Source organism: Triturus cristatus, chromosome 8 (genome assembly GCF_964204655.1).
Source record: "Triturus cristatus chromosome 8, aTriCri1.1, whole genome shotgun sequence".
In the NCBI taxonomy this organism is placed as follows: domain Eukaryota; kingdom Metazoa; phylum Chordata; class Amphibia; order Caudata; family Salamandridae; genus Triturus; species Triturus cristatus.
In genome coordinates, this window is record NC_140591.1 from 862,610,203 (window position 1) to 862,637,039 (window position 26,837).

At 43.7% G+C, this 26,837-nt stretch overlaps 1 protein-coding gene across 1 annotated transcript in view; it reads right to left on the bottom strand.

Annotated features, from left to right (window-relative positions):
• The window catches only part of LOC146805184 (uncharacterized), a 1,401,767-nt gene extending 1,397,358 nt beyond the window's left edge, over window positions 1-4,409 (bottom strand). Inside the window, exon 1 of the mRNA XM_085622379.1 lies at window positions 4,287-4,409. Coding sequence (XP_085478505.1) covers window positions 4,287-4,328 — 42 coding nt within the window. The 5' untranslated portion in view covers window positions 4,329-4,409. The remainder of the gene's footprint in view (window positions 1-4,286) is intronic.
• Between the last annotated feature and the right edge of the window lie 22,428 nt (window positions 4,410-26,837).

Consider the following 26,837-nt stretch of genomic DNA (forward strand, 5'->3'; position numbering starts at 1 on the left):
AAAAGGGCTTATTCTGTCCAGCAGGGGGGTCTGAGCCTTAGGTGGACGGTAAATTAACAGTCAATTTAGAGAGTAGTTGTTATTAAGCAGAATCTGGAATGATAAAAGTTCGCAGTCATGGGAGGTACCAGACGAGGATCCTGTTACTGATCTTCTTTGGCAATAATGGCTAGCCCCCATCCCCGTTTGCATGTCCTATCAGCTCTGGTGATTGTAAATCCAGTGGGAAGTGCAAGTGTCAGATCAGGATCGGAAGTTGCGTCCGACCAAGTTTCTGTTACAAAGACTAAATCAAGCTTATGGCTCTCAATAATTTCAGCCATTTCGGTATTATGTTTGATTAGCGAGCGCGCGTTAATCAGCATGGCTTTGATGTCTTTGGTAGCATGCGGATACACAGGTTTTATCAGTAATGACCACAGCTTACATTTCGTAAAGCTAAATTGTAGTAAGCAATGCTCACACTTTTTTGTCTCCTTCAAAGGATCCAGTCTGGATCAGCAAGGTGTGGCCGGCCCTGAATTCCATTTTATTAGTTTATCTCGGGCGTAGGTGATTTTATTTGAAGGTTTAGGGTGATGAGATCCAGGGTTTCTGGGCCTAGGCCCGGGCCAGGCATGGACTGGCGCAGACGGGCTTGCCTTTGGCGGCCCGCCCGCTGCACGCGTCCGTTGCGCGTGCACCGTGCCATCTGGTCTTGTAGTATTCTTTCGCGCCAAGACCTGCCCGCTGACCCGCCCCACAATCCCAAGCATTAAAGCACCAGTGACAGGCCTAAAAACGCCCTCTGCACAACGGCACTTGCCGGGTCGGACCGTGGTGGCGGTGAATGTGCAAATATGCAGTGTTTTTAAAAACAGCAATATTACATCAGTAAAAGCGATGATCAGGTATAGTTAAAAAGAATACAATCGGAGCAGCTAGCAGCACCTCCATCTTACATAGGTCTTGTCGCATCTACTGCGTGTGCGCCGAGCCTTCTGGTCTTGTAGTGTTCTTTCGCGCCAAGACCTGCCCGCTGACCCGTCCCACAATCCCAAGCCTTAAAGCACCAGTGACAGGCCTAAAAACGCCCTCTGCACAACGGCATTTGCTGGGTCGGACCGGGGCGGCGGTGAATGTGCAAATATGCAGTGTTTTTAAAAACAGCAATATTACATCAGTAAAAGTGATGACCAGGTATAACTAAAAAGAATACAATCGGAGCAGCTAGCAGCGCCTCCGTCTTATATAGGTCTTGCCGCATCTGCTGCGTGTGCGCCGAGCCTTCTGGTCTTGTAGCATTCTTTCACGCCAAGACCTGCCCGCTGAACCGCCCCACAATCCCAAGCCTTAAAGCACCAGTGACAGGCCTAAAAACGTCCTCCGCACAACAGCACTTGCCGGGTCGGACCGGGGCGGTGGTGAATGTGCAAATATGCAGTGTTTTTAAAAACAGCAATATAAATCAGTAAAAGCGATGATCAGGTATAATTAAAAAGAATACAATCGGAGCAGCTAGCAGTGCCTCCGTCTTACATAGGTCTTGCCGCATCTGCTGCGCGTGCACCGATCCTTCTAGTCTTGTAGCGTTCTTTCGCGCCAAGACCTGCCCGCTGACCCGCCCCACAATCCCAAGCATTAAAGCACCAGTGACAGGCCTAAAAACGCCCTCCGCACAACGGCACTTGCCGGGTAGGACCGGGGTGGCGTTGAATGTGCAAATATGCAGTGTTTTTAAAAACAGCAATATTACATCAGCAAAAGCGATGATCAGGTATAGTTAAAAAGAATACAATCGGAGAAGCTAGCAGCACCTCCGTCGTACATAGGTCTTGCCGCATCTGCTGCGCGTGCGCCGAGCCTTCTGGTCTTGTAGTATTCTTTCGTGCCAAGACCTGCCCGCTGACCCGCCCCACAATCCCAGGCCTTAAAGCACCAGTGACAGGCCTAAAAACGCCCTCCGCACAACGGCACTTGCCGGGTCGGACCGGGGTGGCGGTGAATGTGCAAATATGCAGTGTTTTTAAAAACAGCAATATTACATCAGTAAAAGCGATGATCAGGTATAATTAAAAAGAATACAATCGGAGCAGCTAGCAGCACCTCCGTCTTACATAGGTCTTTCTGCATCGAGGAGGAGGAGAAAGATCCTCATATTACAATTCAGAAATGTACCTACACGTATGTCAGCAGAGTCTCCGCACATATAAATGTAGATTTTAGTATTACATGTGGGAACGACACAGCGGAGTGGGTGGGAAAAGGGGCAGACATACTACTTAAGGGAATTGGATTAGGGTGGAGTAAAATAGATTTACAGAAGGTCAGGGAGGGGGTTTTGGAGGAGCATCACTCATCCACACACGTGTAGGCCAATTGCATTACTCTGGGATGTGAAGACATGTCCCTTAGACTTTTGTAGTAAGTTTACACTCAGGGTTTGTAACCAAAGTAATAACATTTCTACAAAGTGTATGTAGGCCTAGGGTGTGTAAATAAAAAAATGGGCTTAAAATACAACTAGTATATATAATATTGATGAAAAAGCATTACGGACATGTTTAAGTTTGCTGAGTGCTCAAATACTGTCTTCTTTTTCTTCTACCATACCCCAAAAGCAGGGCAGTTTGGAGTTTTTCAATGCGCCATGATGACAGAAGTTGCCACTACCATAGTTATAAGTTGTTTTAAATTGGTTTTCAACCAGTCTCCATCCATATGTTGTGGAAAGTGCAAAAATACAGTTATTGGTTTGGTGGTGCTAAGCCCCTGTCCAGAGAAGATGGATAAAAATGGGATGGGGGAAAAGTTAAATGAATCTTTGAGACATAGGGTCAGCTGCACTAAGCATTTTAACAACAGCAATATTGCATCAAAAGCTTGGATTCTGCATTCATGATAGCTTAAAATGCTATTTCTTATTCACAAACCTATTTTAGAAGTTGGAAAAGATTTTTCGCTTCCTAAACTAGATTCTGAATGGACACCGATTCAGAGTCTGGAAGAGGCATGTTGTCAGTGTCCCTTCCAAACACCAAATCAATATCTGGTGTATAATATTTTGCAACTGAAATCTGGTAACCTGATATTCAACCAACGCCTCAAAGGAGGTTGTAACCCAGTCTCACAAGAGAAGGGGTCCCCTTGGGTCCCCTTGCCCTTTGTGAATATTGAAAAAAAGTTTGTTTAATAGGAGCCAGTATTCAATGGGATCCCTGCCTCCTTTTAAACACATTTTTAAAAAACTTTTCTTTTTAAAACTAGTCCCATTAGGAAAACAGGCTTCTTTTTAAAAAAAAATTGTAATTGAAAAGAAATACCAGACATGGTGGTTGGCTGACACCAGCAAGTCACCATCCCTATAATGGCCTCTAGGTGTAATTTGTGACCTATCTCATTAACATGCATGAGGTAGGTTGGATTCCAACCCACTAGTACAAAGGTCGGTTATTAAAAAATCTTTACTTGTCACAAAAACTGCAAGCAGTATTTTGCGGCCAGTTTTTAGTGCATCTGGCAGATAGCCCTACTCTCTGGCATTTTGTGACATACACTGCTGACAATTATCCGCATTATTGTGGTCAGACAAGCAAACCTAAAACTATAATGGCTGTTCTCTTTGTTATTCTTTATGTCACACTTTGAACAATTCCAGATTTTCACAATTTCAGAGAGCACGATTCTGATTTTAAATGAGTGCATACACACGGGGTAAAAAGTGGAGATAGCAATGAAACAAGGGCCACAGTGTTGTGGGGGTCCTATCTGTGGGCTAACCTGAAAAAAAGCATAAAGTTGGTGAGTGCAGTTATTGTAAATGCTGCATGGCTGGTTACCATAAAGGGATAACACGTAATACTTTTTCATCCTCTATTTTATACCTTAATAGGAAAAAGAACAGTATTTTTAATTTCTTGTTTTCTTCAACATCTTTGTTATTGGAAAAAGCAGCCTAAAGCGCAATGCAAAAGTAGTATCCTATTTCATTCACCTAATTTGAACCTTTTTGTTGCTTGGCAAAAGGAACTCTAATCACAGGTCGTAAGAATACTGAATGCCCTTGCAAGGCTACTTTTTCATGCACACAATTCTGAAATGTGTAAACTAACAGTATACTTGTCCTTCTTAAAATGTTTCTGTCGCTCTCATCACCCCTCATACACTGATCACTCCTCACTCCATGCTTGTCTCTTTCAGGAATGACGCAGAATGAAAGTTTCAAAAGTGGCACGCTCTCCCTTTCCCAAACATTTCACAGACTTGCAAGTGCAAGCAAATGTCATGAAAGATATAATATCACTTACATATTGTTTTGTCATTACAAGTAATTCTTCTTCCACCTCCATATTTACTTTAACTTGACTCTCCAATTCTGGGTTGTCATCTATTGTATTCAACGAAGGGTCTCCTTCTCCTGGACTTGAATCTTTGCTATAAGAGGCAAAAGGAATAGGAAGTGAATCTTAGGTGGCATTAACATTTATGTAACTAAGATGAATAATTGCCACAAAGTGTGCTCTTCTCATGAACGCACATCAGTCCTTCCTCCTTGATAACATACCCTTTGGATTATACTTTCTGTACTCACTGGTATGTTGCATCCAGACTCTGGTTGTCTGCAACAGCTCCTTTATTACCAATTAAAAATTCCTCTCTGTCAAAGCCAGTGTTTTTGTTTCTTGGCCATATGGCTAGGTGTCCTGACAGCTAGTTATTTCCCTGAATCTTCTACAGACGAAAATCGATCTTATTTGGCACATTTGCAAACACGGTCTCTCAAAGAACATAGAGGATATGTACAAGGCAGTGGAGGAGGGAGGTGTTGGCCTACGTGGCTTAACACCTCTCTCCTCCACTTCTAAAACGCAAGGCTGCACCATCTTCTCATGAAAGCACATCAGTCCTTCCTCCTTGATAACATACCCTTTGGATTATACTTTCTGTACCCACTGGTATGTTGCATCCAGACTGTGGTTGTCTGCAACAGCTCCTTTATTACCAATTAAAACTTCCTCTCTGTCAAAGCCAGTGTTTTTGTTTCTTGGCCACATGGCTAGGTGTCCTGACAGCTAGTTGTTTCCCTGAATCTTCTACTGACGACAATTGATCTTATTTGGCACATTTGCATACACGGTCTCTCAAAGAACATAGCGGATATGTACAATGCAGTGGAGGAGGGAGGTGTTAGCCTTCCTGGCTTAACACCTCTCTCCTCCACTTCTAAAACGCAAGGCTGCACCATATTTACCACAAAAAGGTATAGACTGCAATAATGAGCCAGGAGGCTTATTGCCCAACGGTGGGGGTCAGCAGAAGCCCCTAGTCTTATTAAATGGAAAGCTGGATATGACAGATGCAGAATGCTTTAAAAAACTTTTTACAATGTGCTTGGCTTTCTAAGAAAACATCACAAAATCTGTGGTGGATGGATAGAATATTGTGGTATGCCTGATTAAGACTCAAAAACACAAAAGTCCCTGTTATTAATCTAAAAGGCCTACGGTGTTGTCCTTAACCAAGTGTCAATTGTTCACAAGCTCGATAGATTATCTTAAAAAAAGACTGTTATTCTATATCAATCTATTTACTGAAAGGATTTACCCTACGATCTATCTTAAAATCACTGTATATTGTATATGCACAAAAAAACCTTTTGAGAAACTTATTAATTAAAAACAAAATCATTTATTACATTTATAAAAAATAAATTATACAATGTATCTCTACCTCCCAGGATGGGTTACGCTCTTTAATAATCACAAGAAGAACTAATCATCATAATTAAAAGTCATCATAGTTAAAAGTCGACGCAGCGTTTCGGTGATATTCTTAATCTTTCCACCTTCTTCAGGACTAAAAAGTTTCATCAAATCTAAAATGAAAGATTTTTTCTATTTTTACCAACTTATTACTCAAAAGTGCAATTTACAGTGTTATAAATATTCAATACAGTACTTGTTTTCATTGATTACATACTTCTTAACCTATCACAAAAACCTCTTATTTATTCACGCTACGTTCAATAAATACTCGGAACAGACACTTGGCTATATATTATCTTGTTGTTCTTGACAATCCTATACAAAATAAACACTTTTAAGTTGTACAAGCATATCTCCTGCTCAAGATAATAATACTTTCAAAATAGAAGGTGAAAACACATACCTCATCTTAGATTGAATAGACGTTAGAGTAGACTATCCAAGGGGGATGACCCTCCAAATTTATATTTTCTGCCTGCTGGTTATTCAGCCTATAGTGTAAAGAGGTACCATTCTTTAGTGTATCATCTAATATCACTGTTCTTTATTAAACATTAAAGGGACAATGCTGGCGTACCTTATTAATAGTTGAGGTAGTACATTTTATCCGCAAAAGCCACCGTAAATGTATTCATTTGCAGAGTAAAGACCACTTTTAATCATTTGTGGACTTTTTCTCTAAAGGAACATGTAATGAGATAATATTTGGATAATCTCTTAAAATATAGACACAAACTGGTTTGAGAATTATGATCATATTAAATTCCACAGAAGTAATAAAGGTTCCTTTAAATAACTGAGACTTAGGAACAACAAAGATATATAGGCATATAAAAGTAATGATGTATTATGTTCATTTATACATAGGTTCTTACAGAATCAAGTGGAAAGAGAAGATACATTGAGAGTAATCACTTCTCCTGATCAATTTAGTGGCATTTCCTTAAAATTGAAGAAAAGAAAAGGATTTGTACTCTACCAAGCCTTGTGGTGAGCAGTGGATACTAAACTTTAGACAATTAAAAAAATGTTTTGAGTATTCCCTGCAATCTTTTAATAATGAATGATGCTTTCTTATTACATGTTCCTTTAGAGAAAAAGTCCTCAAATGATTAAAAGTGGTCTTTACTCTACAAATGAATACATTTACGGTGGCTTTTGCGGATAAAATATAATACCTCAACTATTAATAAGGTACGCCAGCATTGTCCCTTTAATGTTTAATAAAGAACAGTGATATTAGATGATACACTAAAGAAAGGTACGTACCTCTTTACACTATAGGCTGAATAACCAGCAGGCAGAAAATATAAATTTGGAGGGTCATCCCCCTTGGATAGTCTATTCTAACGTCTATTCAATCTAAGATGAGGTATGTGTTTTCACCTTCTATGTTGAAAGTATTATTATCTTGAGCAGGAGATATGCTTGTACAACTTAAGTGTTTATTTTGTATAGGATCGTCAAGAACAACAAGATAATATATAGCCAAGTGTCTGTTCTGAGTAGTTAGTGAAAGTAGCGTGAATAAATAAGAGGTTTTTGTGATAGGTTAAGAAGTATGTAATCAATGAAAACAAGTACTGTATTGAATATTTATAACACTGTAAATTGCACTTTTGAGTAATAAGTTGGTAAAAATAGAAAAAATCTTCTTTTATTTTAGATTTGATGAAACTTTTTAGTCCTGAAGAAGGTGGAAAATTAAGAATATCACCGAAATGCTGCGTCGACTTAACTATGATGACTTTTAATTATGATGATTAGTTTTTCTTGTGATTATTAAAGAGTGTAACCCATCCTGGGAGGTAGAGATACATTGTATAATTTATTTTTTATAAATGTAATAAATGATTTTGTTTCTAATTAATAAGTTTCTCAAAAGGTTTTTTAGTTCATATACAATGTACAGTGTTTTTAAGATAGATCAAAGGGTAAATCCTTTCAGTAAATAGATTGATATAGAATAACAGTTTTTTTTAAGATAATCTATCGAGCTTGTGAACAATTGACACTTGGTTAAGGACAACACTGTAGGCCTTTTAGATTAATAACAGGGACTTTTGTGTTTTTGATTACTGATACCCCGTCCCTTTGTGTGGTTCACATTGGGGTAACTCCCCTCTTATTTATTTTTTTATTTTTTATTTAAAGAAACCTTTATTGCACTTCAAGAAGATACAAGCATGGGCCTACAACCACTGGGGCCGGCCGCTAATGGGCACAGTAATCATAAACACAACGCCATACAGCCATGTCAGGTCAAAATCAACAAGCCCCCCAGAAATCCATAGGCAGTGTAGCAAGCAGCTGCTGTAGTCCACAAGCAATCAGAAACGACGGTTTTATATTTTAAATAAAAGACAAAAATACAACATCACACACACAAGGCAATAAGAATCATGAGTAACAGTATGTGCTCCCCGGGTCGGGGGGATCCACGGATTCGTAGGGAAGGGAAGGGGGGGGGGGCGGGTGGCAGAGAGAAAGACAAATTTGATACTTCACACAGCCATAGAGGAATGCGCGGGCTAGGGAGACAGAGCAACATCAACTTCCTGTGTCAGTGGTGGGGCGCAAATATCTCCACGATAGGAATTCCACGGACCCCACACCTTAATCCATTTCCTGGGCTTGCCTCTCGCTACATACACCGTCTTCTCTCTGAACATGCGCCAGTCCATATTCTCCTTCCAGACCGAGACCGTGGGTGACCTCTGGGAACCCCACAATTGCGCAATGTCACGCTTCGCCACCATATATCCCAAAGTCACCCACTGCGTCTGCGCCACATTATAATCATTCGGCTCCCAAACATTCAGCAAACACCTCCTAGCCTCTGGCAACAAAGCAACATGCGTGACCTCCTCCAATACCGCATGCACCCGATTCCAGAACCGAGTCACCTCCGGACACTCCCATAGAACATGGAGGAAAGTACCCAGCAATCCACACCCACGCTTACACATACCATCCACCGAATAACCCATACGCATCAGACCGGGCCCCGTGACATACACTCTATGGAGTATCTTCAGCTGGACGAATCGAAGGCGGGCCGGGATAGCCACCTCCTTCGGGGAGGCCACCGCTGATACCCAATCCTCATCATCCAGCTCCAGACCATCCGCAATCCATGCCTCCCGCAGATGGGTCAGCAAGTCCGTTCGATCGTTAATAAGCTTTTTATAGATCAAGGAAATGGTACTGTCGGGCACATACCCATCTAACACTCTATCCTCCAACGGGGAGTACTCTGGGATAGCCGCAACATCCGGAAACACTGAACACAACGCATGATAGACCTGGGCGTACCGGAAGTACTCCCTATCATTCAACTTATATTCCGTTTTCAGCATGTCAAACGTTTTAAATTTCCCTTTCGCCCAGAGATCACCCACCTTGCATATACCAATCATATCCCATTTCTCAAATCCTTTCGTTGTCCACAGACAGCCCAGCCGCTGAGAGGCATTCAGCGGTGTCGCCCGAGTTAAGCGATCCCTCCACCCCATCGCAGAATTCGCCGCATGCCACACACGCACCACGACTTGCGTCGGGCCTGTCAATCGTGCATCGGGAGACACCGAGTACAGTGCCCTATTGTAATCTCCACCCGGCAGTAGCAGTTTATCCATCTCAAAAGCCGGGTTCAGGGCAGGTCCGTACATCCCGTGATTCACCGCCGCCAGCTGGGAGGCCCAATAATATCGTTTGATGTCGGGGAGGGCGACCCCCCCATCATACCACGGGAGTGTCAACTTGGCAAGAGCAATCCGCGGCCGCCCGTCCCAGAACAATTGCAGCTGAAGACTCTCCACCTCACGGAAGTAACGGGCCGGTACAACGTCCATCGTATTTTGTAAAGCATACAAGAAGCGAGGCAGCGACATCATTTTAAACAACGCCGCACGGCCGAGCGGCAAGATCGGCAGCCGTCGCATACCCGCAACGTCGGCCTTCAGGTGCCAAAGTGGAGGGAGAAGGTTCCGCTCATAACGGGCCACAGGGTCTAGTGTTATAAAAATTCCCAAATACTTGAACCCCCTTTGCGCAATTTGAATAGGGCAACCCCGCGGAAGGAGGGGAGCCTCTCCCGAGAGGACGTACACACATGACTTAGCCCAGTTGATAACCAGGCCAGAGTTGCGACCAAAAGAGTTCAACACGTCCACCAATACGATTAACGATTTTCGAGGAGAAGTGAGATACAGGAGAATGTCGTCTGCGTAAAGGGAGACCCGGTCCTCAAATTCCGGCGTCCATCTAATGCCTCGCAACGAAGGGTTCCATCGCAGCCAAGCAGCGAGAGGTTCCAAGGAGAGTGCAAAGAGGAGAGGCGACAGCGGACAATCCTGCCGCGTACCTCTGCCCAGCGTAAAGGGCGCTGACTCCCCTCTTATTTTTGATGCCTGATTAAGACTTCACTTGTCTACTAATATAAGAGACTGATTTGCTGACACCAAAGGAAGTCACCTACTGTATACTGTAGAATCATGTACAGATATTTACATGTATGAGTGTCAGAAAATACATACCATTATGGTTCAGCCAAAAAATAAGGAAGGTACCTAGGCACAAAAATCCAACTATACAAAAATATTTATCTAATTCAAGTAATTAAAAACCTGTAAATACATTAGGTTCTCATTATTAGAATGAATTTACACAGAATCAAATTTCTTCGTAATTGTTATGATGCATCTTATATTAAAAAAAAATATTACAAAAACCGAACCAAGTAGACTACTCATTCATACTTCAAATTACTTAAAAAACATGTTGGAGTGACTACAAATGAATGTGAAGCATACTCTTCATTCGAATGTCTAATCCACTTTTCATGTTTGTGAGTATCAGAAGATGCACCAGTCTTGTTATTTTACAAAGTAATTTAATTTCAGTAAAAATGTCAATATAACAGTTTATATACCTCACCCTTGATACTCACTAATGCATTGACTGATACACTGCACACTTGCTTAAACTCACTGTCTAAACCTGTAGAAACTGACAATAATTCCAGTATATGACCCTCACCTATGCGCTCTTTTGCAGAAACAAACTTATTTAGTCTCACTAAGCACCCGCTCACTACAGCTTAGCCAAAGTCCTCACTCATGCACTCTTTTATATCAATACAATCATGCTTTCATTCACTGTCTCGCCAAACACACACTCACTCCAACTCACCCTTGCACTCATTCACTAATAATATACTTTTGCATTTACTCACTGTTTAAACATGAACTTACTCGCACTAACTCAAGCACAACCTTCACTCAATCACAGAAACGCAATGGCTCACTTTTACAACAAACACTCATTCGCACAAATCCATCAACCAGATTCATGCACTCACTCTCATTAACACCGTCAGGCACATGAAACATGTAGCAGAAATATTTCTTCACATTAACAAAAAAGAATGCCCCCCCCCCTGCAGCACATTATAGTACTTACCCCTGGTATTAGCAAGCACTCACACTAGCGCATGTGTGATCCTAATTTTGCACACACACTAGCACACATGTGATGCTAATCCTGCAGTCAGATCTGGTTAATCAGATGAAAGCCGAACAAAAAAGAAACTGCCACCCATCTATCATTTAGCATGATAGAGGTGACTGAGAAGGAGCAGAAGGAGCAGAAGGAGTGAATAGCTGAGAGAGAGGGCGCAGCAAGAGGTGGGTATGATGAAGCAAGGGACAGCAGAAGTAAGAGTTATCAGAGATGAAAGAGGGGAGCGGAGCATTAGGATGTATTGAGGGCTGATTGAGATAACTGCTTCAGTTGTGTACTAACCGATTGCCATGTACACACTCCAAAACACTACTTTCACTCAACTGACTCTCCATGTATCACACCAGCTCACTAATGACGTTCAGTCACAACAATGCATTCATGTACCCACTCACTATTTAACCACGCATCCTCGGAAAACAGTAGTCACCCGAACCCCCCAAGTCTTAAACAGTTTTTACTGAGAACGGAGAGCTTTGTAAATGCACACAGTTTAGTAATCAATTCATTCATAAAAATAAGCAATATCGAATAAGCAATGAAGATTAAAGTCATTTTACTCGTACCATTAACATTCTTTAAAACTTGGCCCATATATTTCATGCAGTTGCCTCCTGCCCATCCGAGTTTTATCGCTTAAGATTGTTGCTTCCAGTTTAGAGTTGTAACACATCTGCCCACCACTTATATCCGTAGCGGATACAGGGTTAATACAATCATCGGCAGTACAAAACGTAGCTATTGTGGTATCTGTAAATACTATTAAGTGCACTATCAGGGGGTCGATTCACATCAGTGCCCACCTGTGTAGCTTCACCGATGTAAGCATCCCACTCATGCACTCACTCTCATTAGTACACATGGATTCACTTACTGAAAACTGTCCTCCACTAGTTCAGCCACAACTACCTCTTCTACTATCACATCGATAAACATATGCATTCATAAATTCTTACCAAAAACGCACTCACCAACTCACGCGATACTCATTCATGCACTTGCGTATACAAATGCACTCTTGCATTCACAGTCTCAACATGCAACACTGACTCAAGTATGACATTAACTCATGCACTCACTATGACACCCATAACCTTCACTCACACCCTCACTCGCATCAATGCACACGGGCATTTTTAAAGCACATCTAAAAAATACTTGACCAAAATTCAAGAATGAGCATACAGAGCAAAGTAGTTGCTAACTGTCTCAACACACACAAGCTCTCTCTAGCTCACCCAAGATTCTTGGTTATGCACTAATATTAAGGTACATTCATTGACTCACTGTACACTCTTGCACACAAGCTAAACAATTGCTCTCACTTATTACTCACATAAAAAATTCATGTAGAGGAGATGTGATCCAGCAGCTATAGCAGTGGTTTTTGGAACCAGGGAACCCAAGTTCAAATTCCAACCATGGCACTTTGCTCACCATAATGTGATTGTGGGCAAATTACTTACTCACCCATTACCCACTGTGTCCATAAAGGTATTAGTTTAATCGCAACTTGGTGTATACAATTTTGTAGGTCATCTCCCAAACACAATCCATGTAATGATTAGCACGCCATTGTGACCAAGCTAGGATAGCACAATATAAATAACAATACATACACACATACATTAATTCACGGCATCACCAATTACCAGTTCACGCAAGCCCACCATTGACACTCAGTCATGCCGTCACTGATACAACACACTCAAGCATTCACTTACTGTCGCAGTAAGTAGGTACTTACAATAAGTCAGGCTCATGTCCATCACTCACAACAATGCACTCATTCACTCTCATACTAGCAAAGCCAAGTCATTCACTTCATCACACTGATGCACAACTCTCATACCAGCTAAGCCACAACATTCACTTCATCAATCCGATGCACTAACTCAATCTCTAACCTCACACCCACCAAAAACAGCTCATCCAAGACCCTCCCCCTCAAGCTCGAAATCAAATCAACTCACTCATCCCCTTAATTCACTGTCTTTCTAAGTACCCATCACCTTTTCACTTAGGGTGGCCTCTCATACACTCAGTCAGTCAGTAAAACTTTATTCGATTTTTCAAAACAACATCATAAAAGTGAATATATACAAATGATTGTTAGTAAAAACAATATCTAAAAACACAGTATCATTGATTAAAATAGCATGTAATTCAGGAAAACCTAGTTATTCCATTCTCAATATAGCTCATAGATACCACAATAAGAAGAACCACACTTTCAATGTAGGTAAAAGTTGTAAAAATAGTGAAGCTGGTCTAACTTATTTAAAATCCATGGGTAACATAACATAATTTTGATGAATCTGGGACATATCAGGACAATTTGCAAGGTATCGGGAATAAATTCATAATCACAGGCACACACTGGAATTTTGAATTCTTCGAACCAGCCACCATTGGATAACATATGGTGAAGGATCAAATTTAGTCTAAAACAGGTCAGCAGCCTCTGATGGTGACAGGGCCTATCCAGATTAAAGTACGGTTCCATGTCACTCACTGATTCAACCATAATAAAGTGGCACATAGATCCTTTGGTCTAAGGGAGAGCCTCTTGCTCTGCTACCACCCTTGAAATAAAAGTCCACTTGACCCAATCAATATCTGCTTTGACAATGCAAACAGGATTATAAAAGAGGTCCGGTCTCCCTAGGTCTCTAAAATTACGCAAAATGTATTGCAACCTAGGAATATGTAATATGTTTTCCAATTCCATACTATCACACACAATTAAAGTAATTAAAGGTTTAGCTCATCCTTTAATCAACTGATAACCATAATAACAAAGGACAGAGGTGAATAAAATCTGATATATATCCTGTGACCAACACTTCATGTGCGAACTCTGATAATATGTATAATGTTTAAAAGTCCTCTAAAAAACTTAATCTATGCCCTGAATGGGTAAAATGGGCGAAAAATATCCCCAAATTTCGCAGCCAAAACTAGACATGGGAATACATTTAGCTTTAAAGATATCAAACACTGCCTTTATATTTGTGCACCCCAACCCCAGGAGAAATCGTCAATACTACAAATGACACTTTTAAAAGACATTACGCTGTTATTAACACTAATTGTCAATTAAAAATGAGAGTTGAGCAAAATGCCCTGATAGAAAAAGTTGTCTACCCTGCTAATGTGATGTCTTTTTAACTCAAAGTTCAGTGATTTAATGCTTTGGGGTCCCACCACATGATATTTCTTGTCATTGATCGCAAGATCAAGACTGTCCATGAAACTGATGATAAGGTCTAAAAGTCGCTGCAGGCCCCTCGCTGCCACGCAACTAAAACAGCATTGTCTACATACAGAAGGGCAGGCACCAAATGATCACCTACTCTAGCAGCATCTTGAGCCTGTTCAATTAAAACATACTTTAGTTGAAAAAAACAGAAAGGGATCCAGTATACAACCTTGATGAACCCCTCTCTTCAAACTAAAGTGCCATGTGCATTTCCCATTTGGACCATATCTCATCGAGGCCATAAGACCATTGTGCAAATCACACAAGAACGTGACAAGTGCAGGCTAGACCCCCATGGATCCCTTTACTGCCCAGAGCTAGGCTCTATTGACACTGTCAAATGCCAAACTGTGATCCATAAAGGCCAGATGGAATGCACCCTCCCTTTGCTTTGGTGTACTTAGTAATGAGCAATTAAGGTTTTGCTCAAAGGTACCCCACCCTGGTCTGAAACCATGTTGTAAATCCGACAGAATATTTCTTTATTTTATTTGTTAGGTGCACAAATCATGCCCAAGGGGGATCTCTCAGCGCCGAAGCCGACAGATACAGATTATACGGTGATTAAAGATCAAGGAGTTTCTTGAAGTGGGTTAGGTCTGAGCAAGAACGAAGGGGCAAGGGTAGCTGATTTCAGTATTTGAGAGCCAAGAAAGAAAAAGAGCAGCCACCATATCTATCTGTATGGATACGTTTGGGGCATAGCAATAGTAGCTCACTGGATCTGAGCCAGCGTACCACGATAAAAGGCTGCAGTTTGTTTTTAAGATAACATGGTCCCTTCCCATGCAGAGATTTAAAGACCAAACACATAAGTTTGAAGAGTGCACACTATCTTTATGGGAAGCCAATGAACGGTGCTTAATAAAGGTTCATATGGAGATTACGGAGAAAGATTACAGATGAGGCGCGCTGCTATGTTCTGTACCACCTGAAGTCTAGAGAAAATGCCTTCATTCCATGCGACCACAAGGGTATTCCCATAGTCCAGGCGGCTCACTATCAACGCCTGGACAAGGGTTTTCCTAGCATGCAGAGGTGCACAATGAATAGCCTTCCTAAGCATGCACATCAGGCCAAAACAGGTTCCAGAGATAGTTTTAACATGCTTATCCATAGAGAGATTATAGTCCAAAATTTGTAACCAATTTTTTGGGTGTCGGGGAAGGTCCAAGTTCGGATGGCCACCAACCAGCAGACCAGATTGAATGAGCCTTCCCAAAAAGTAGGATCTCCGTCTTATTGATGTTATTAGCAGTCATCCATGATGCAATTTTGAACATACAGTGTTTGAATTTGATTTAGGTAATTTCCAGATTAGAATCCATGGTGATGACAAGCTGCATGTCATCAGCATATGAGATTTTATTAAAGCCACATGACCAGATAAGCCTGGCCAGGGCAGCCACATATATGTTAAAAAGGATAGGGGTCAGAATCGATCCCTGAAGCACCCCTTTGTCCAGGACCATGAATTAAGAACATTAAGGATCCATCCATTTCAGAGCTTTGCAGCTGACACCAATCTCCTCCAATCATTGAATTAGAATTGGGTGGGAGATGGTATCAAATGCAGTTGATAGATCAAGGAGAATGAGCATAGCTGAATTCCGCTGATCTAATGCGAGTCTGATTGTGTCGGTGACCCCCATTAATGCTGCCTCCGTGCTATAAGAAGCACAGAAGCCTGACTGGGAGGGATCGAACAAGGAGTTGGATTCTAAAAAAGACACCAATTGGTGGTTTACCAATGACTCTGAAACTATGGCGACAAACAAGAGCAGTGATATAGGCCTATAATTTTGCATGTCCGTAGGATCAGCCATAGGTTTTTTAAAGAATGGGTCTGATCTGTGCAGTTTTCCACTTGGATGGCAGCTTAACCGAAAGATTGCATTGATCTGTGATGGAGCAAGAATTATTGGGGCCAGAGTGGTAATGACATGGGGGGGCGGGACCCAGTGGGGATCCAGATTTAATCCCATTTATCTGATCCTAGACTTGATCAGGGGTAGCAAAATTAAGAAGCTCCAGGGTAGAGGACTGGGTGTTAACTGGGACTTCTGAAGAAGCTAGTTTTGTCAGTGCACATTATTTGAAAGAGATTGGTAAATATTATTGATCTTTTGTTATAAATGCACTGCAAGATCATCACAGAGCATCTGAGATGCTGGGATGGTAGAACTATAAGTGGTCGGATTGGTGAATTCTTTAAAAAAATGTAAAAGCTCTTTTGAGGAATTCTTTGCAGAGTTAATTCTGTCAATAATGTGGGTCCTTCTTGCAATATTGCAGTGTTTTAGATATTTTCCTAATGCAATTTTATAGATGAGTTTTTCCTCATCTCATCTGATTTAGACTTTCTCCATTTGTGCTCATGTTTCCTACATATAGATTTTTCATTTTTTAGGGATTCAGTATACCAAGGTGCGGGAAGATTTCTTTTTTATTTTACTCAATATCAGGGTAGCAATGGTGTCTAAGACCTGGATTAATGAGTCCTCAAAAACCTTCAAAGTGAGATCCATATCTTCATAGTACCTCAAAAGAGGAGGAATAAAGGCAGGGGAGAAAGTAGAAGGAACTACCTTCTTCCAAGTTCTTGTGAGTTTCAAGACATTGAAATAGACAGCACTAGATTTATGAAAGGCCAAATGAAAGTTTAGAGAGAAGTGATCAGTCCACACCCGGACAATCGGATCAACCAATAAATCGTGGGCATTGGTGAATTCCACATCAAGGGTATGTCTGGCAATGTGGCTGGGACCAACTACCTTTTGATAGAGACCAAGGGATTCTAGATCTGTGAGAAGACGGATTGAATCAGAATCAAATTGATTGTCCACATGATACCTAAAATCCCCTAAGAGCAGAAAGTGGTCTGCTGCTAAGATATGCGGGGCTAACCACTCCATAAGCTTAGAGCTGAAATCTTTCTTTTTACCAGAAGGACGTTAGACTAAATCCCCCTTCCAGCTTAGATTTGAGGTGGTTTCTAGTTGAAAGATAATCATTTCCAACCAAGAAGTGAAGCATGAATCCATGCATTTAATCTTTAACAGGCTTAATGCGGCAATAGCCACTCCACCTCCCATTTTTAACTGCCTGTCAAGTCTAGTTAAATTAAAATCATCAGGGAATGCTACTGTAATAGATGGGGAGGTGGTGGAGTGCAGCCATGTTTCAGTGATAATGCATAGACCTGGTTTAGTAGTGTCTAAAAGATCTCAGAGCTCTGAAGCAAGTGTCGGGATGGAGCGCACATTGAGATATAAGCTGTGTAGCAAAAGAGGTAGTACACCTAGAGGTATCAGGAGAAATACTATTTTTACAAGTTTGTAGAGCTATGCCCTGTGGTATTATATTATGTTCACTTACCCAGACAATTAGACAGTCCAATAAAACCTTACCTATGATTTGATCTGCTCTGCTCCTCGTTTTAAAACTGGTACAATCACTCGCAGCAGCTCCACCAAGACTTTCACGCATGCACTCACATGAACACATATATTTACTCATTGTACACAACCCTCACACCAGCTCACCTATGGCCCAATGTTATGTACTCATTGATGCACTGCACTCTTGCATGCATTCACAGCCTCAATACGCACATACACTAATTCTAGAGCATCACTCATGCACTGACTTACAGCAGCACATGTATTCACTGTCTCACAGAGCACTCAGTCATAACACTTCACCCAAAACCCTTACACATGTATTCATTAATTTCTCATCAAGAACCTACTGACTACAGCTGAACCAAGACCCACAGTCATTTACTCATTCACATCAACATACATGCATTTACTCACTTACACCTACTCGCACATGACCCTCCATCATGCAGTCATTCACATCAACACCCTCATGGTTCACTATCTCCATTCATCCTTTTAACACCAGTTCACCCATGGTCCTTCTTTGGCACAGATGTACTACACCGCATTACCTCTACGTCCCTCATCCTCGACCCAGTCATCCCTAATGTGGTATTCCACTTGACAGGAAACAAAATAGGAAATGGATTTAGGCTCCACCCACCCTCCTGCCAGGGGCTATAAGTACATAGCCAACAGAAAGCACATCCTGTTTTGTTTCCTGTCAGTGGACCTGACGGGGACGCTGGGGTAGGTGCTGGGCACTTACCTGCTTCGTGTTGTCCTGTAGTTTCCTCCTCTGCTGGGCTCTGGGGGTGCTCATGGACCTTCGTGGGAGCTACTTGAGTCGGGCTGCTTGACTTCCTGGACTCCTTCGGGTTCCTGGTTACCAGTTCTGCTGGGCTGCGCTGGTTTCCTGGGGTCCTGTTGTCAGGTGAGTTCTTCCCTGCTGCGCCTCCACTTGCACTGTGGTCCTGCCTGTCGGCTGCTGCAGCTGGTTTGGGGATTTGTGTTCTTTTTTTCTGCCGTCCTTGGGCTGCCTGAGGAGTCCATTTCTGTGGAGCGTCCGGGTTGGGTTCCGGATGCTCCCCGTGCAGCGCGTCTTTTCGGGGCACTCAGATTGTGCTCTGAGTGCTCCGGTCTGCTTCTTTGTTGTACCGCTCAGATGCGGACTTAGCGGACCTTGCGGAGCGCCCGGGGTGGGGTCCAGGTGCTCCGTGTGCGGCTAATTCTTTTTCGGTGCACTCGGGTTTGGCCCCGAGTGCTCCGCTGTGCTGTTTTTTGGGCCGCTCTGGTGCAGCCTTTGTGGAGCGCCCAAGGTGGGGTCTGTGTGCTCCGTGTGCTGCGGTTCTTTGGGAGCACTCGGGTTGGGTTCCGAGTGCTCCTTTCTGCCTCCCTAGCTGCCGCAGCCGATGTAGTGCGCCCGGGTGGGCTCCGGGTGCTCTACTGCTCCGTAGTGCTCCGTGCCCTTCGCGCTGAGGCCTTGACGAGTTTTCGGCCTTCGGTGGCAGTGATGGGTGGTGTTTTGTAGTTTAGGGATTGGCCACACCCGCTCCCACCTCGCTCAGCTGTTTTCCCTTGCCGGTTGATTAAGGGCAGTTTCCGGCTTGTTTTTTGTTTAAAGTAGGGGTGGGGGGTCGCATTCTGGTCTGTTCCTGCCTATGTTGGTTGTGTGCGCTGGGTCCTGTCTTTGATGTTCATGATGGGGAAACATCACAAAAAGCGAAAGCATGTGTCTCCTATTTCCTCTTCCTCTTTTCCTGCTGACAGTGGGGATTCTGCCCCTGCGGTGAAGCGGGTCAGGTTGGATGACGTCAGATTAATGCGCCTGATTTTGGAGACTTTGTCTGATCTGAAGTCCTCCAAGAAGTCTGCTGGGAGTCATTCTGTGTATCTAAAGGACCCAATGGCAGCGATTTATGCGCCAACAGCCGAGGCCTCCAAATTGCCAAGCCCTATTTTTCCAAATAGAACAAATGCTCCCTCTGTGCAAATTTTGATAAATTTTGATAATCAACAACGATGCTTCAATAGGGAAGCAGCCCCCACAGAAACCAATGACAGATCAACCACAGAGTAAGCTGGTAACAGTAAAAGCTCAGGTGCACCAGTTTAAATCTACAACAAATGCAAGGGAAACAACTAGAAGCGTAAACAAGGGAAGTGCAGAGGAATTCATGGAGGAAAAACCAAAATCTTAACCAAATAATTCAAGCAGAAGTACAATAATCAGAGATACAGTAACCGAGGGAAACGTGACTCGGAGGAACTCATGGGGAAATTGTTAAAGTTAAGTGAAGCATCAAAGCAGACAGCACAAGAGGAGGAACCCTGGTCAAACTCATTTTCTTTATCTAATGATCTCAATTTTCTAGAAATTATAGAACCAATAACACAGAAAAAAGAATCTCAAGTGAACGCCTTGCTATCAGTAACTTGTACAGAAGCCCAACAGAGCAGACTGGGTATGGCGGTATCAACCCCACGAAGCCCGCCGGCTAATAATGAGCAACAACGGATTGAATTGGATGATAGCAGACGTTCACTAACGAAGCTTTCAGCACCAATAACAATCTCATCCGTTAGTATGATAGATCATGAGTCAGGGGTTTCGGGGAAGTGCCATGAACAACAGCCGAGTACACAATGGAGTCAGCCCTTGCTAGGCACACTGGACCAAGCAATAAGGGTGCTAAATTATCAATCCGACAAAATGGAAGTCCAAATAGACCTCATAAATCTAATTGCTGGTCACATCTCAGGTATAAACGCGAAGATGGACTTAATTACGTCCCTATTAACTAACAGGGGAAAGCAGGAGGATCAAACATACAAAGATAAACAATTGCCTGACTGCGGCTGCGGGAGTATCATTGAGAAATTGTCAAGTCTCCCGGACATATTAAAGGACATTTTAGGGGCCGTAAAATTAACCTGTAACAACAAGCGGTACATGGAAACTCAACATAAGATGGACATGACGGCAACTTCAAAATGCAACAACTTAATAACTAAGTCAAGTAGCAAAACAAGCCGCGAGCGAGAGCAAGTGGAATTCGATCAGCAACTGGACACAATAGATAATCTAATGGAAACAAAACAGAATTCCCTTAAGACCTCGCCCCTTGTAAAACCTACAAAAGTCAAAGAAAACGTGCAAGGAAGGCTAGGTTTAAATACAAAAAGCAACAAAGCATAGATTCAGAAAAAAACTTTTCAATATTTAAAATGAAAACACCTCGAGGAGGCAAAAATAAATCACTGAATGAGTCCCCGCGTGGGGCAGTATTAACTGACGTTGTCCAACTAAAACATACTTTAGAACCCATTCCAACGGAAGAAGGCTCAGTTACCACAGTTAACACTGTCCCCACTCTTCAAAAAAATAAGACGGATCAATGTCTCCTTACAGATGTAGGATGCCGTCAACAAAAGAAATAGATCTAAAATATAGACAGGAATCGCGGGTTCCTGAACGACCGGAATCAATCAAAGACGTGGGGCAAGCAGGAACATCTCAAATCATAGAAATAAATGCCTCCTGGAATAACACACGCCGACAAACAGCAACAGGAGATGAATTTTCATACTGGAATGAGGAAAGTAAGACACAGAAAGAACAAAGAAGACGGGAAAATTCAACAAACAAAAAGCTTCTGGAGAAAATAAAAATTCATCCTCAACCAAAGATAGCTCCTGAGGCGGAAGCCGGGAGCCTTGCGCGTTAATTTTAAAAACGTATTTTGCTGCTAAACTGCTTTTATCTGTGTATATTCTTACCCTGAGCACTCCCCTTTGAAACCGAGTTGCCGCTCACGCCGCACAGCTGACTGGAACGCTGCTGCGGGTGCAACCATCCCCGTGCCGCCAATCACGCGGACACTGAGGCAACGCCCACCGCCACGAGGACACGCCCTCGTCCCTGGCATTTAAACAGCGCTAGAACTCAAGCGCGCCATTACCAAAGATAGCTCCTGAGGCGGAAGCCGGGAGCCTTGCGCGTTAATTTTAAAAACTTATTTTGCTGCTAAACTGCTTTTATCTGTGTATATTCTTACCCTGAGCACTCCCCTTTGAAACCGAGTTGCCGCTCACGCCGCACAGCTGACTGGAACGCTGCTGCGGGTGCAACCATCCCCGTGCCGTCAATCACGCGGACAGTGAGGCAACGCCCACCGCCACGAGGACACGCCCTCGTCCCTGGCATTTAAACAGCGCTAGAACTCAAGCGCGCCATTACCAAAGATAGCTCCTGAGGCGGAAGCCGGGAGCCTTGCGCGTTAATTTAAAAAACTTATTTTGCTGCTAAACTGCTTTTAGCTGTGTATATTCTTACCCTGAGCACTCCCCTTTGAAACCGAGTTGCCGCTCACGCCGCACAGCTGACTGGAACGCTGCTGCGGGTGCAACCATCCCCGTGCCGCCAATCACGCGGACACTGAGGCAACGCCCACCGCCACGAGGACACGCCCTCGTCCCTGGCATTTAAACAGCGCTAGAACTCAAGCGCGCCATTACCAAAGATAGCTCCTGAGGCGGAAGCCGGGAGCCTTGCGCGTTAATTTAAAAAACTTATTTTGCTGCTAAACTGCTTTTAGCTGTGTATATTCTTACCCTGAGCACTCCCCTTTGAAACCGAGTTGCCGCTCACGCCGCACGGCTGACTGGAACGCTGCTGCGGGTGCAACCTTCCCCGTGCCGCCAATCACGCGGACAGTGAGGCAACGCCCACCGCCACGAGGACACGCCCTCGTCCCTGGCATTTAAACAGCGCTAGAACTCAAGCGCGCCATTACCAAAGATAGCTCCTGAGGCGGAAGCCGGGAGCCTTGCGCGTTAATTTTAAAAACTTATTTTGCTGCTAAACTGCTTTTATCTGTGTATATTCTTACCCTGAGCACTCCCCTTTGAAACCGAGTTGCCGCTCACGCCGCACAGCTGACTGGAACGCTGCTGCGGGTGCAACCATCCCCGTGCCGCCAATCACGCGGACAGTGAGGCAACGCCCACCGCCACGAGGACACGCCCTCGTCCCTGGCATTTAAACAGCGCTATAACTCAAGCGCGCCATTACCAAAGATAGCTCCTGAGGCGGAAGCCGGGAGCCTTGCGCGTTAATTTTAAAAACTTATTTTGCTGCTAAACTGCTTTTATCTGTGTATATTCTTACCCTGAGCACTCCCCTTTGAAACCGAGTTGCCGCTCACGCCGCACAGCTGACTGGAATGCTGCTGCGGGTGCAACCATCCCCGTGCCGCCAATCACGCGGACAGTGAGGCAACGCCCACTGCCACGAGGACACGCCCTCGTCCCTGGCATTTAAACAGCGCTATAACTCAAGCGCGCCATTACCAAAGATAGCTCCTGAGGCGGAAGCCGGGAGCCTTGCGCGTTAATTTTAAAAACTTATTTTGCTGCTAAACTGCTTTTATCTGTGTATATTCTTACCCTGAGCACTCCCCTTTGAAACCGAGTTGCCGCTCACGCCGCACAGCTGACTGGAACGCTACTGCGGGTGCAACCATCCCCGTGCCGTCAATCACGCGGACAGTGAGGCAACGCCCACCGCCACGAGGACACGCCCTCGTCCCTGGCATTTAAACAGCGCTATAACTCAAGCGCGCCATTACCAAAGATAGCTCCTGAGGCGGAAGCCGGGAGCCTTGCGCGTTAATTTTAAAAACTTATTTTGCTGCTAAACTGCTTTTATCTGTGTATATTCTTACCCTGAGCACTCCCCTTTGAAACCGAGTTGCCGCTCACGCCGACAGCTGACTGGAACGCTGCTGCGGGTGCAACCATCCCCGTGCCGCCAATCACGCGGACAGTGAGGCAACGCCCACCGCCACGAGGACACACCCTCTCTTCTTCTCCACTTATAAAATATGTGCATGGGCCGGACGCGAAGCGGACGTGCGCAGCGGGCGCGCCGCCGGCAAGCCCGTCTGCGCCCGTCCGCGACCGACCGGGACTAGGGGCTACACCCCCTGCCGGTTCGGATCAAAAATCGTCCACACACATTCGCTACTCTCACAGCGAACTGTTAGCCTTACGCAATAGTAAGAAGGGCATAAAAACACATCTGTGTACCAAACTGGGGCCAGGACTATCATACGGACCGTTTTCCTGCCTCACTTGTCGCTGGTCCAGCATGGGTCAAACTCTATTTGGAAACCATACAACTCGTCGTGATAAAAACCATATGATTCTGGACTGTCTGTATTTCAATGCCAGATCTTTACCCAGGCATGCCCTGGACATCTGGGACCTACTTATATCAAAGACTCCGGATCTAGTTTTCATCACGGAAACTTGGCTATCCGAGAACAACGCCCCAGATTTAGCGGGGGCCCTCCCCCCTAACTACAAAGTCATCTCGCAAAATAGACTTGGTAAAAGAGGAGGGGGAGTCGCTGTGATATTCAGAGAACAATTAACATGCCTAGTGGAACCTACAATCGCCCACATTGAACATCAGACCTTACCTTTTAAAGTACTCTACGAGGGTCTTACCATCTTAGCTGGCGCAGTTATATACAATCCTCCCGGACAACAAGCTGGCCTCGGCGCCAAATTACTCAATCAACTACTGCCACTCTGTCTGATACACAAAAACGATTTAATCATTGGCGATTTTAACATTCATTTTGAAAATATGGACTCTCCGGTTGCTTCCCAGCTTGAATACGACATGGGAAGTCTTAATCTCAAGCAGTGGGTAGTGGGCCCTACTCATACAGCCGGTCATACCTTAGACCTACTATTCACTAATATTGAATCCACCAGCATAAAAGAGATCCAGCCTCTATCCTGGTCAGATAATTCCCTCATTTCCTTTTCATTGGGCCTTCTCGGTAAATCTTTAAAATCTAAAGCTGTTTCTTATATTTCTAAACTAGCTTGGAGGCTAATCAATAAATCCAGCTTTGAGGAACACTTTCAAGTGGTCAATGTCAAACCATCGGAGGATTCCTCTGTTTACCCTATTGGACGCTGGAATACTACAAACATTAAATAAACTAGCCCCGATGCGGGAATCCAGAAAAAAATCTCCAACAGAGAAATGGTATACCCCTCATCTAAAAAACCTTAAAAAGGAATGCAAAAAAGCTGAACACTTATGGAGACAATCCAAAGACAGCGAAACGAGATTAACCTATGTTCACAAACGAAATCAGTACATTCTTGCCATTAAAAACTCAAAAAAGGGTTACTTTACCCAGCGTATCCAAGAAAACAGCAACTCAGCGAAAGAGCGGTTTAGGATTGTGAAGGAGCTCCGTAAACCACCTAGCATTTCACAAACACTCACTCCCTCGATTGAGGCCTGTGAGCGTATCAGTATTTTCTTTTCTGATAAAATTAAGAAAATATACTCCTCTTTCATTTCCCAATCTACTCACAATCATTCAGATAACTTATCTTAAATCGTGACGTCACCAGAAACATCCATGACCCTACCAGATACAGAAAATACACCCCGCCTAACCAGCTTTGAACCATTTTCAGAAGATGAGGTTCTGGCAGTCCTAAATACAATCAAATCAGGATGACCTTCGGACCCTTGTCCTCATTTTGTGTTCGCAGAAATTGCGTCTACGCTTTGCCCCCTGATCACTCGACTCTTCAACAAATCACTAACCACCGCTACCTTTCCTGAGGTCTGGAAGCACGCCTCTGTGACTCCCCTTTTAAAAAAAGCTGGTTCTGATATTCTCAATCCTGAGAACTATAGACCGATTTCTCAGCTTCCTTATCTTTCTAAGGCTCTAGAGAAATTGGTCAATGTACAGCTGACTAGATATCTAGAAAGTAATTCCCTTCTAGACAGTTCCCAGACTGGCTTTAGAGCCAATAACTGCACCGAGACAACGCTGCTGTCAGTATCGGACAGTATCAGATCCTCCACCGATCAAGGTGGAGCGGTGGCTCTGATACTGCTGGATCTGTCAGCGGCGTTTGATACGGTATCACATAAGTGCCTGCTGAACATACTTCAGAGTAAAGGAGTCCAATCTACGGCGTTGAATTGGATACACTCTTTCCTGAGCAACCGTACCCAGGCAGTACATATGGGTCAGTTCCATTCAAGGCCCAATTCCATCTGCTGCGGGGTTCCCCAGGGCGCCTCACTGAGTCCCACCCTTTTTAATGTCTATATATCATCCCTCGCGGACATTGGAAGAAAGTGGGGTATTGGCATCTGCTCTTATGCGGATGATACGCAGTTGATGGTGACTATGGATGAGGGACCAGAGGTATGTAAAGCTAAGTTACACAACTGTCTCTCGGAAATGGCACAATGGATGCATGACCATTGCCTAAAGCTAAATGCAGGCAAAACAGAGATTCTCCTGTTCGGTGGCGCGAAACGTATGTGGGATGACACATGGTGGCCACCTTCATTGGGATTGGCCCCTACTCCAAAACAACATGCCAGAAACCTAGGAATCATCATGGACGATGCCTTGTCCATGAAGGACCATGTCCGATCCCTTTTTGGCAAGGGCTTTGCCATACTAAAACTTCTTGCAAGGATATTTCCTTGGATACCCCTAGACTGCAGACGTTCAGTTACACAGGCTCTATTGGTCAGTCGCCTGGATTACGGCAATGCACTATTTGTAGGGATGAACGAACATCTATTCTCCCGCCTACAGGTTTTGCAAAATCTGGCGGCTAAACTTATCTGCAATAAAGGTAATCGAGACTCTGCATCGGAATGCTTAAAAAAACTTCATTGGCTCCCGATGCGTCAGAGGGCTGCTTTTAAACTACTTAGCCATGCCCATAGGGCCCTACACAAGACTGGCCCCACAATTCTTCAAGGGAAAATTGAATTTAGCAGCAAAAAGGTGGAATGAACTGCCTACCGACCTGAGACATACTACAAACTATCTCCAGTTCCGAAAGAATTTAAAAACC